The sequence below is a fragment of the Octopus bimaculoides genome, chromosome 3, assembly GCF_001194135.2.
Source record: "Octopus bimaculoides isolate UCB-OBI-ISO-001 chromosome 3, ASM119413v2, whole genome shotgun sequence".
NCBI lineage: Eukaryota > Metazoa > Mollusca > Cephalopoda > Octopoda > Octopodidae > Octopus > Octopus bimaculoides.
In genome coordinates this window covers 166,510,058-166,523,034 of record NC_068983.1, presented here as the reverse complement: position 1 = coordinate 166,523,034, position 12,977 = coordinate 166,510,058, and the positions used below count along the sequence as shown (strand labels likewise).

The following is a 12,977-nucleotide window of genomic DNA, read 5'->3' as shown; positions in this document are numbered from 1 at the left end:
ATGGCCAGAAATGTTTGTTGGTGGAAAACTGGAACCAGCAACATTGCTTTGAACAACAGGGACACTCATTTAGAACCATCAGAAGGGGACTACGATAAGGGGCACCTGCCCAAGGTACTCTGTTGTCGAACTGAGCTGAAAATCACACGGCCATGCTCACGTCTGGTCATGCATAATAAATAGGGTTCGTTAACATAATTATCCATTAATTATTATAAATGTTCCGAGAAATGAGTTGATGTTGTTAGTGAAGAGATGTAGAAAAATCTATCTTTTTGTAGCATTTTGTGAGGTCAATAAAGAATCAATAAAAAAATCAATAAAACAGTTGCAGTAATCTAATCGATTGAAAAAAAAGGTGAAAAGTATAAAAGAAAGAAAGAAAGAAGCAAAGAAACAAAGAAAAATTGGAAGTTTCTTTACTTTTAACTTGTTTTATGGTGAGTGTCTGTCAGTCTTCATAAGACATGGCTGAGAATATATTCTTGAGAATGGCTACAGGCACACATACACACACAACACTCACACACACACACACATAAGTATAAGAATAGGTGAAGATATACACTGTGGTTGGGGGGGGGAGCACGTTTGTGAGTGTTGCTTAATCTAACAGTGCTATAATGGACCAATTCCCTGTTGTTATATCTGGTGTGGAATGAAGATGAGGGTTTTTTTTTTATGGGAGAACCCCATGTCTCCTCACCCCCCAACTCCCCGATTAATGTTATATTCATGTATTCATGTTCATGTGTCTTTTACTAATTCCTACTTACATCCTCCCTTATCTAAATAATTCCTACTTATGTCACTGTTGCCCTAAGGCAACTGTGACATAAATGAAATAAAATATAAATGCCATATGTTTAGAATGACAGAATATCATGTTTATAAATAGTACAGAGTAAGGAAACACACACACACACACACTCTCTCTCTCTCTCTCAGCAGGTTCATCCATTTTATGAATTAGAGCAAAGCTGCCGTCTTCATTAGAGGCAAGTCTCCTTTCTTTTTACTCAGTGTCAATTGATAACTTATGAATCTTGTTTCTCCATGGATCTCCATAATGCTTTGGGTTGGTGTTTATCTCTGAGATATTTATAGATTTAAAAGGATTAAGAAACAAGTCTTTTATAATTGGAATGTTGCCCTGTTGCATGTGATTTTTCATAAGAAAAGAACCAGCCTCCTCACCAGAGTCTAAAACAGCCACAACTAATGGAGGTACACTATACTACACTGTGATATCTATATTGAACAAGGTGGACTTAGCCACTGAAAGTTAATATTTTGTTATGAACATAGTACTATGGCTATTACAGGATAGTGAAGAGAAAATTCTTGCTTGGATGCCCAATATCTGTGATGATCTCAAAATTTGAATCATGGATTAGTTGCAGGGCAAAAGGCAATTGTATGTTTCGGTTTGTTTTTGCAGATCAATGCATGCAGAAGAGAAGGACATGAGAGCAGGGAGAACATTCTCGACACTTGTCCAAGACGCCATGCAGTGGGACTGAACCCAGAACTGCATGCAAAGTAAGCTTCTTAGCAACACAGCCATAATTTTAGTCTTTAATCATTAATCTCTCTCTGGTATGTTAGGCTTTTAGTTCCACCTGATGGTTGATTATGATCAGACTACAGTGCTACCTGTTGTATGACAACAAGTAACTTTAGAAGTATACACTTTTGCCACCATGGATAATATCAGGGAATATGGCAGATATATAATAATTATAATTTCTCAAATGTAACATGTCTGGAATGGCACACCAATGCAGAGTGGGACTATAATAACTGTTATGAATAATTTAATTATTCATAGTTTAATATAATATTTTGGAATATAAAAATTCCTTCTTCAGATATTGCTAGGATGTCATGAAGTCACTGCTATAGTTGGTTTTCCAATGATTACTGAAATCTGTTGGAAGCGTCTCTGCAATGGTCTCTTGAAACTCCTTCCAGAATTCCTCACGAGAAGTGCGTGAAGGTGGTCATGTCTTGAGCTCATGTGTGGTGGCATATCTGCAGTGCTGCTTCCAAGTTATGTATTATATATGCATTTTGTTTTATATAATGTTTTGTTACACGAGCATGTTACCATTGTGCTTGCAGGGTGTCAATGCTGTTAAATCATATAGTGATTATAATTTTACTCTTATCAAAATTCTTGGTGCTTATATAAAATGATGAAATGAATACTAATTCTCAAAATGAAAATATTTATTGCTTTAAAATAAAATTAAATGAAACAATATTCAAAAAACAAAAAAGAAATTGAAACCAAAATAACTTTCTGCATTGAATTTATTTTATGGAGGTTTGTTCATGCACTCATCCTCAAATTCTCTCTTTATATAGGTATGTGGATATTCTTAATGCATGGCAAAGCAAGTTGTTTTGAATTTTCTTCTCCAACTTATGTTTAAAATCATATGAAGAGACTGGATTTTTTTTTCAAGATGCAACTGTAGCAATCAAACTATTCATCAAGAAAAAAGAAATTGCTACTGAAACAGATGTTGTGAGTCTTTAAACAACATTTGTGTTCTTCAGATGAAGTGTGCAAGAGAAAAGACTCAGCTGGTTTGGTCATGCATATGAACGAGGACAGTTACATCAGGAAGTGCTGAGCTCTGATTGTGGAAGGGGTAGTCCCGGGAAGATGTGGGGCAAATCAGTGAGGAAGGGTCTTCAGATGTTGGGCCTCACAGAGGGGATGACAGGGGACTGAAACTTCTGGCAGTTTGCTGTGCTTGAGAAGACATGCCAAGCTAAGTAAAGACGTGGTCATCCTTGCATACAGGCATGGCCCCTGCATCCCTCTTCAGCTGAACATTCCTTATTTTGTGGGCTTGTGGGTGCTGGTGCCACATACAAAGCACCCATGCTGGTGCTGTGTAAAAGTACCCCGAGCAGTCTATAAAGTGGTTGGTGTTAGGAAGGGCATCCAGCTGTAGAAACCATTCCAAAACAGGAGTCCCAGGCTGCCCTCCAGCTGGTCAGCTCCTGTCAAACTGCCCCACCCATGCCAGCATGGAAAACAAACGTTAAATGATGATGATGAAAATACATATGAAAACACTCTCTCCTCTTTTGTCTCTGATTTCTTTCTCTCTCACTGTGTATGTGTGTGTAATGTTCCTTTACTCATTGCTTGCCACCAAGCCTAACATGTGCAATCATCTGCACCTCTTATGCTCTCTCTGTATCTCCCCCTTACTCTATATTTGTATGATGTAAAGTGTTACTGGATAATCAACCAGCCAACATTAACACTGGCTATTATTATCAGAGATATCTGTCTAATATTGTGATATAAAAGACAAATTTATGTATAACAAAATGTATAACATAATTAAACTGCAAGGAACAAAGAGAAAAGAAGACTCTGGGAGTCTTCTACCATTTTATAGTTCAGTCATGGCCTTCATTTAATTGGCAGATCAGTTGCAGCATCTGCTATCAAGACCATCAAATTCTTTGGTAGAAATAAGCTAGATCAACCCTTTTGATATCAACTCTGATTCTATGATACAAACTTCTTATTTTAAAGTAATTGAAATTAAAACCTTTCATTAAAATTTTAATTTCGGTCCCAAACACTAATTTAATAATAACAAGGTTATTTTACTAAATTCTTCATTATTTTCAAAACTAATCAAAACAAAGGCAGCATATTGCTGAAGAAATATAGTTAAGATCTGAATATAGCTCTAAGACTCACCAATTCCTCTGTCAAGTAGTTAACAGAAGAAAGAAATATGTAAAAATTTCTTTCAGCTAATAATTTTCGAAAAAGTGGTCTCGTGTAGAAGTAAATAGATTTTGTAACTGCTGAAGGATAAGTTAGAAATGAATAAAAAATATATTTGATGATTACTTAAATTGTCACCAGTTTATAAATCAATCTGCTGTACTTAAATGACATCATCATCATTTTAATGTCTACTTTTCCATGCTTGCGTGTCAGACAAAATTTTTTCAAGGTAGATTTTCTAAGGCTGGATGCCCTTGCTGTCACCAACCTTTACTGGTCTCCAATTAAAACAATATTTCCCCATGACTGGACATATTTTCATAGAAATTATTGATATTGCTTGTATGAGGGTGACACTTGTTTACAGCTGTCACACAAAGTCAAAACAAGGACTCATAAGCAGACACAGAAGACTGAAAAGCAAGCCCAAACCTGGCAGGACTTGAGCTAAATGTAACAAGATGGCATTATTGAAAGTTATTTTTTGTGGTGCTCAACTGCTTCTTTGATTCCATTGCAATATTCACATAAATTTAGGAAAAATTGCCATCTGTCTATCATACTAAATGCATATACACCACTGAAAGGCATGATGCTACAGTTTCTGTCTGAGAGAAACTCTCTTTATAGATATGTTGCGTAAAAACACAATATATCAGAGGAAAGCAAACATTGACCCAGCAGTGACTCCTGAGAACAACAGATGTGTTTCATCCTCCTTGAAGCTTGTGAATGCTGTGTCTGCTGTTCTTGTGAGGTTCTTTGGCAAAAACATTCACCTCATTCTCATATATATTGTTGTTTTTAACATGTAGGTTTTGTCTGAGAGAAAGATTTCTTCTATGAAGAAATTTTTTCTCAGATAAAAAGCACAGCATCATGCCTTTCATTGGTGTATATGCGTTTGGTATGATACACAGATGGTAGTTTTAATTTAATACTATTTCAAATGTGTTCTATGTATTTTTTTTTTACATAGGAAAAATTATTGCAATTGGCTTAACAATGAATGGGACAATGGCAAAATATTCTCTTTCCTTCTAACAATAAGAATATGCATGTTAAACTTTATAATTTGTAATCTTCCTTTTCATAACAAAAAACAGAAAGAAAGAAATAAAGAGAACAAAAATGCTATTTCCCTGAGGAACTCTTTGATATTCTGTTGCAAATTTACCAAACGTTCGTGTTATTCTGTTCAAGAATAACAAAGCATTTCTTTGAACTAAGCAAACACCCACATTGTGGATTAATGAGATGCAGGTGAGATGGTGTCAGAGACGAGAGTAATTAGCAATAAAAGAACACAAACGTTTATGACTTAACAGTAAATTAGGAATTGGATGTTTTCTAATCAACCTAACTAATTCTAATTTTTGGAAACGGAAATGTTCAGCAACAATATTCCAAGACTTTATCATTCCCAGTTTTTGAACAGTGTTCTGTTTATAGAAGTTTCCCATCCATTCTTCAATGCTTTTGTAAATTTGAAATTTACAAAAGAATTCTTAGAGTATATATATTTTTTAAAAATAATTTATTAGTTAGATGGTTTTCCTAGTTTCTTGTAGTATCAGATACAAGTGTAACTGCAAAAAAAACCTAAAACGAAGTGCACACATCAACAATAGAGTTGATATGTCTCACAGAATGCCCTCATGAATCCTCAGAACTTTCCAGTCTAGAGAGCCGTCTCTTCTCTATGTCTGCTTGGTCACATTTAGAATATTTCTCCCAATATTCTCCCTTTATAAAACAAAACATGAGAATTGAAACACTCAAGAGGTCGGTCACACACACAAATAAAAAAAAAAAAAACAATGACATGACTGATAGGTCTTGATTAATTTGGATGTAAAAAAAACTGAAACTTTTTCTGTCCAATGCTACCATCAGCACTGAATGAGTTGTACAACTTAGAAAATATTCCATCAACACTGTCTAAACAAGGACTATATCACATTCACAATGGCCAACCAAGTGTCGGCCTTGTGTCATACACCTACAAAAGTTGGAGATCACATCACGTAACAACATTGCGAAATAATTCCCCACCACCCTTAATATTCATATGGTACTTGAACAAATTCCCCCAACGAATACCAGACAAACCAGCAGCCCTTGATATATTTCAGTAGACAACAACTCCTGTCCAGAGGGACTATGGTAGCCTAAAACACTACTCCAGGTGGTGCTTTTAAGGTTTAATTTAAAAAAAATCTTTTACCAAGAAGAGAAGGCTGTGCAGCCAACCCAAGAAGGGGATCTCTAAGACAGATGGGAGCATATTCTCAAACTAAAAACCATTCATGAATGTTTGCAACAGAGTGGATTTTGCTAAAGACAGTTAAGGTCCTAGGTGGTATGTAAAACTGGGCAATGGGGCACGTCTATCGCCTTAAGTTAGACTTGGCCTGGAGCAATTACGGCTGAAACCTAAGTAATCGTCTGTGATTAGTGTGGTACTAATTTTAATAGATTGGGCAAAGTAGGATAACGGGCCAGGAGATAGGGATTACAGAAACATCGAATGTCGTAAGTATTTCGTATGTGACTTTCTAGTCGTAGTTTAGCACTAACTTCGCTGACTAAGTGCTTATTCGTGACCTGCAAAATTTCTTTTGAAAATCTAATTGGAAAAAAAATCTGCCACCCACAAACAACTGTTTAAGTTCAAATAACGACCTATTTTGCACAGAAATTAAAAGGATTTTCTTGAGTTCATCTTCAGAAATCTTAGTTCTGTCACTTCAAGCACCGTATGGTCAAATCGAAATTAAAAATTTCGATTTTAGCTTCGTTGGATATTTCAGAATAGAGGTGGAATGACCTTGGCAGAAGAGGAACCAGTTGGTATTTAGCATAAATCTTTATAATACATATTAGTAGCAGGTATTTATGTAAGGACGAAGTAAAAAGCCATACAAATGTAGAATAGGATTACAATAATGAACACATATTAAACATTCTATTTATTTTACGAATAATTCATTTATATTTTCTTATATAGAATATTTTGGTGAGTCATTTAAATTCTGTTTTTTATCATAAAATTGTGCACCGAATACTTTCTTATAATCGAATTATCAGTAAAGGTATTTATGACTACTTTCACCACAATTATAAAAACGTTGTGCGCAATTCGAAGTTTTCAGATGGCAACATATTTTGGTAATTAAATCTTAAAAATAAAGCATTAAAAATTGTTTTTTTTTTTAGAAAATGAGAATTAGCATGAGAAATAAATTAAAATATGACGGTAAATAAAGAATGAAAGAAAAAGTAAATAGAGGTAAAAATTAAATATAGACACATCGCAAATCTTGAAATAAACAGATAAAAGTGAGATAAGATGAGGAGAAAAAATGACAAGTGAAATCGGAAATATATTAAAGTAGGATGTAAGGGAAAATAAGGTTGAACATCTGTGGGATGCAAAGGATTTCGGATAGAGGAATTGGCAAACGTTCCCTCATATTGTATATGTATGTATATGTATATATATATATATATATATATATATATATATATATATAAGGAAAAGAACCATTGAAAACGTAAGATCAAGTCATATTATTAAGACCTCAAGGGACACCCTGACATGATGTATATATATATATATATATATATACACACACACACACATGTATGTAAATAAGTGCGCGCGCTTGTATGTATGTGTGTTATTTTTGATACATACGTATGGATTTATTCCGTGTGTATAAGAAAAATATAGACATTAGTTAAGGTAGCGAATTGAAATATAAGCATCGATAGTAGCAGCAAGCGAACTAGAAATAGTCGCAGCAGCAATAGTTATCATCACCAGCATCATCATAGACATGATGATGTCTATGTTGTTGTTGTTGATGATGATGATGATGATGATGATGATGATAACAATATCAATCAGCAGCAGCAATGAGGAAGCAAGTGAAGAGGGAGTTTGGTTAGGAAAGGTGTCTTGCTAGGATTTGCTCCCGATACCTTCCCCATTAAGTACAACAGCAACATAAAGACGACGACGACGACCAGGAAGAGAAAGAGAGAGAGAAGAAGAGAGAGTCGCAAGAGGAAGAGAGGGGAAAAGAGATAAAGAACAACAGAAAAGGAGAGATGATGAAGAAAGAAAGGGAAGGAGAAATTGAGAAAGTGAGATAAAGGGAGATAGCAGCAGCAGCAGCAAGAGGGAAACAAAGTTAAGCAGCAGCAGCAGCGAGAGTGCGAGCAGCAGGATAGAGAGAGTGATTGAAAGAGAGAGAGAGATAGATAGATAGGAGCAAGAGCAACAAGAACACCACTGCGACGATGACGATTAGCGAGACACAGAGATAGCAGTAACAGCAGCAGCAGTAAGAAGACGACTGTGACGATGACGACTGGCAAGAGACAGAGATAGCAGCAGCAGCAGCAACAAGAAGATGACTGCGACTACGACTAACGAGATGTAGCAGCAGCAGCAGCAATACCAGCAGAGAGAGAGAGAGAGTGTGTGTGAGTGAAAGAGAAAGAGAGAGAGAGAGAGAGATAGAAATAGCAGCATCATCAGCAGCAGCATTAACAAGACAACTGCTACCACGACTTGCGAGCAGCAGCAGTCGCCGTGCCAGAACGACTGTAGTTCAAGTCTGCTGCCCTGCCTCCTCCTCCTCCTCCACCACCTTCTATAACAACACTAGTAGTAGTAATAGTAGTCATGGTAGTAGTAGTAGTAGTAGTCATGGTGGAGTAAGGAACATGGCGGATTGGCGAAGTCGGTGTCGAACTGTTGTCTACATCTTCATCGCTTACTTCTTCTCTTCTTTCCAACATCGTCTCTCCATCGGCGAGATGTGACGGTTATCGGGCGTCGAGATGTCGTCTTCGTCGTCCCCTTTTTAATACATACCCCTCCCCTTATATGATATATATACCCTGACCCTTTAATATCGTCATTCGTTTGTGATAACCACACACACACACACACGCACACATACACACGCACACATACATAAATACATACATACATATATATGTGTATTTATACACGGGTATATATATATTTGTATATATATATGGGTATAAGAAAGAAAGGGAATCAACAACATTTAACAAACAGAATAGCTTGTGTGAAAAAGAGGGAGAGAGAGAAAAGAAGACCAGGAATTGGCTGGATACTGTCCAAGAAGAGCACTTGTCTCTCCTCTCTGCCTCTGTCAAACCTCTTCGAACCGAGTGGACCCTGGATAGAATTTAACAGTTACAAGAACATTTGACACTGGATAAATTATTAACTCAAACACACGCATAATAAAGAATGGCTGAAAGGTTTGTAAAGTTCATTATATATATATATATAATCTGCATTTACATATTAATCTGTATCTAGAGCTAACGACACATTCCATTCCAAAGCTCTAGTTTCGATTCCCAGTTGTAACCATTTCACTTCCTTTTATGTTTGTTAATGCAATCGAAAACAAAATCAGAGAAAAAACAAAAAACAAATGAAATCCCATCGAAGTCTCTGTGCCTTGATCCCCCTTTTTAAATGATTATAACCAAAATCCATTATTAAACCCCTACACCCCCTTTATTTCCATCCCAAATTATCAATGAGATGGTTTTCAACCCTTCAATATCTTGTTTTCCTTCTAGATACCAATCTTTTTGACTTTCCTGTCACATTTTCTCACCTTGCTATTAAAATATTTTTATTGATATTGTGAAAAAGAAGTTGTATTATTATTACTATTATTTATTATTATTATTATTATTATTATTATTATCATTATATAGCTCGTTGGTAAAAAAAGAAGTTGGTGTTTGTAGTAATGTCAGTGGTAAATGTCTCAGCCTGAAAATGACAATAATTATATCAATATCCATCCCCTTTCGTTAATTTTTATCTTTCATCTCCTTTTCAAACCCTCGATTACTTTTTGTTTGATGTCAAATCTTGAGCAGATGAAAAATGAGCCGAAAATCGTCAATGTTTCTCTTTCTAAATCTCTCATTTCTCTCACTTTTTTCTTCTCAATCTTATTCCGTCTCTCTCTTTGATTCATCTTTCATTTTCACTAATTTTTTCTTCTTCTTTCCCTATGTTGTTCCTCTCAACACATTATTTTGCTCTCTCTGTCACACGAAACACTCCCCTTCCTGTTTCTGTCATTCTAAAATCCCTCACACACACACACACAAAGAGTATTAAATATTACTAAACCCTCGCATACTTGTATTATTAATTATTATTATTAATCGTCCATATACATGTACTCTTCCCCAATACTCTTCTATTATTATTATTATCACCCTCCCCACATGTATTAATCCCTCTCAAACACGTTCTATCATTAATTCCTTTACCCATGCATCTTTTGTTGCTGCTATTATTATTATTATTATTATTATTATTAACCCCTTTCACACATGCCTTATTATTATTGATCCTCCCCTACACATGTTCTATTAATTATTATTAATCCTTCTTTATTAAATTCCAAGTTCAAATTCCACCGAAGCGGCCAACTTTGTCTTTCATTCTTTAGGAGTCGATAAAATAAAGTACCAGCCATGTACTAGGGTCGACGTAATCGACTGGTCCCTCCCTTCAAAACTGCTGCCCTTGTATACCATAATTAGAATTATTGTATTAATCCATCCGCACACATATGCTCAATTAATTATAATTATCAATCCCTCTCATGCACCCACGTTCTATTAATTATTAAACCCTCATACATGCTTTTATTAATTATTAATCCCTTGCACACACACGCGTTCTGTTAACTATTATTAATTATTGTTAATCCACGCACACACACACACTCACGTATGCTCTAATCCCTCACACACACACACACACACTGATGCTCCTCCACTAATTATTCTTTCTCCCATCTTTCATCGTAACGTTTTCCCTTTTTAGATCGGATTTCCAAATGAAGAATGTTGCAATTGCTTTGTAGATGATCGTTTTAATACACACATTTACTTATGTTACCAATACACAGCAATTATTATTTTAAACCATTCCAAAGCAGGGTTTATTTCATATTTATTTACATATTTATCTACCTACCCACTTCATTTTGCCAATTCATGCCATCACTGATCAAACTCTTCCATTTCCTTATGTATGCTATTTATTTATTATTATTTATTATTTTTTTCCTACTTCCTCAAATGATTCTTGCCTGCTTAATTTAATTCAGTAATAATTATTAAATGGGGGATCAATATATGATTGAAAATCCTTTAAAATCGATCCCCCTTTTAAAAACCATTAAGTATTGAAGGAAAAAAAAAACTGCCGAGAATATTTGGCTTAAGAGAAAAACAAAAATGGTTTGAAGTGGAATATTTATACGGAGAAAAAAAAGTAGAAATGTTTCTTATGTTTAACTTGACCATAGAATTTGCCAAATATAAAAAAAAAATACTGTTATTTGGTTTATATAGAAAGGCTAGCTGTTGAAGAAGATCATTATATATATCTCTCTCTCTGTGGTGTGTGTAGCGATTAACATCATTTTTTTCTTAATTACAGATTATTTAATAATTAATTAACGAACATCTCGATAATTATCTCTATATGTAGTGCTTTTTTTCCTTCTATTTTCCATTGTTGTTGCCGGTTTAGGTCGGTGGTCCAGAGTGACCTACCGGGGCTTCTTGTGAAGAGGTGTACCCTTTCGTCTTCTCTGTGGCACTTGTCTCTTATAATTACCAACCTGTCGCATTGTTGACTGAGCTCTAAATATTTGCCTGTTAATGTAAAACTCAGTTTTAATCTATTAAATTAATATCCAATGTCCGATTGTGACGATCAGAATGGCTTTTATGATTGATAGATGTATTGCGTCTACCTTGTCGCAGAGTGAAGGCTGATTAAAAGGACTTCCTGGCGTGATCAATTCAATTCAAGTTTCATCGATAGCTTTTCATTTTTTGCATTTCTGTGTTCGAATATTTGGTATTTATTATATATTCAGGAATATAATTTAGTTTGATGTTTTATACACACGCATATGTGTGTGTGTGTCTGTGTCTCTGTGTGTGTACATTCAGAACCAATAATGTTGATCAGAGAGAAACACGAAAATCTGGTGCTACTGCTTCGTTATGTCACACTGTGTGTGTGTGTGTATGTGTGTATATATATATATATATATATATATATATATATATATATATATATATACACAGACACACACACATACACACACACAGAGTGTGACATAACGAAGCAGTAGCCGCATATATAAATATGTTTGTGTGTGTGTTATAGTACCATAAGTCGTAAAAGACGGAATATGTTGCGTACCTGTACGTATTTCGAGGGAAACAAATGAAAGGGAAAATTAGAAACCAAGGTTGAAACTTGAAGAGACATAGGTACTGCTGGTTGGAGAATGTGTCGGGTCAGTGTTCCATAGGATAGAAGCCACCACACCACTACATTTTAGTAATTTTCTGGGTGATAAATTATTTCCTTGGTCAGTTTTATTTCTAATATTTTCTCTATATATCGTTGTTATTAAGATATATCTTACGATTGCTCAAATAACATAAGATCAACGAAGACATTTATTTTATTTTATTGCAAATAATTGTGTCGGGGTTCTCTGAAGGTTGAAATGGTAACGTTCTGAAGTCGGCAGAACCATTTCCATGGAACATCTTCTGAAAAACTGGAAATGTGTTTTGACAGTTGGTGGGGTTCGATTTAAATCGACCAGAGATCCAATTGATTTTTCTCATACTAGAAAAGCTTCAGTCTTAAGGTATTAATCTAAACTAATACACATATATAATACTAATTTTTAATCAGCAGAAGTTACAAAGTGACTCAAGGACCAAAAGGTTCGTGCGTGGCACTTACCAAAACTTTTATATGTATATGTTTGTGTGCGTATATATATATATATATATATGTGTGTATATATGTGTGCATATATATGTGTATGTGTATATATATATATGTGTGTGTGTGTGTATATATATGTGTGTGTGTATATATGTGTATATATATATAAATGTGTGTGTATATATGTATATGTGTGTGTATATATGTGTTTATATATATATATATGTATGTGTATGTATGTATATGTGTGTGTGTATGTCTGTGTGTATATATGTGTGTATATATGTGTATGTATTTATGTGTGTATATATATGTAAATGTGTGTGTGTATATATATATATATATGTATATATATGT

General features: G+C 34.8%; 1 protein-coding gene across 8 annotated transcripts in view; it reads left to right on the top strand.

Annotated features, from left to right (window-relative positions):
* Nucleotides 1-7,689: 7,689 nt before the first annotated feature.
* Nucleotides 7,690-12,977, top strand: part of LOC106867341 (rho GTPase-activating protein 39) — a 452,309-nt gene continuing 447,021 nt past the window's right edge. For 4 of the 8 annotated variants that reach the window (XM_052966674.1, XM_052966678.1, XM_052966677.1 and 1 more), the window contains exon 1: nt 7,690-9,076. In XM_052966674.1, the coding sequence (XP_052822634.1) occupies nt 9,066-9,076 (11 nt within the window). In that variant the 5' untranslated portion in view covers nt 7,690-9,065. The remainder of the gene's footprint in view (nt 9,077-12,977) is intronic. The other 4 variants (XM_052966679.1, XM_052966675.1, XM_052966676.1 and 1 more) reach the window with 2 other exon arrangements.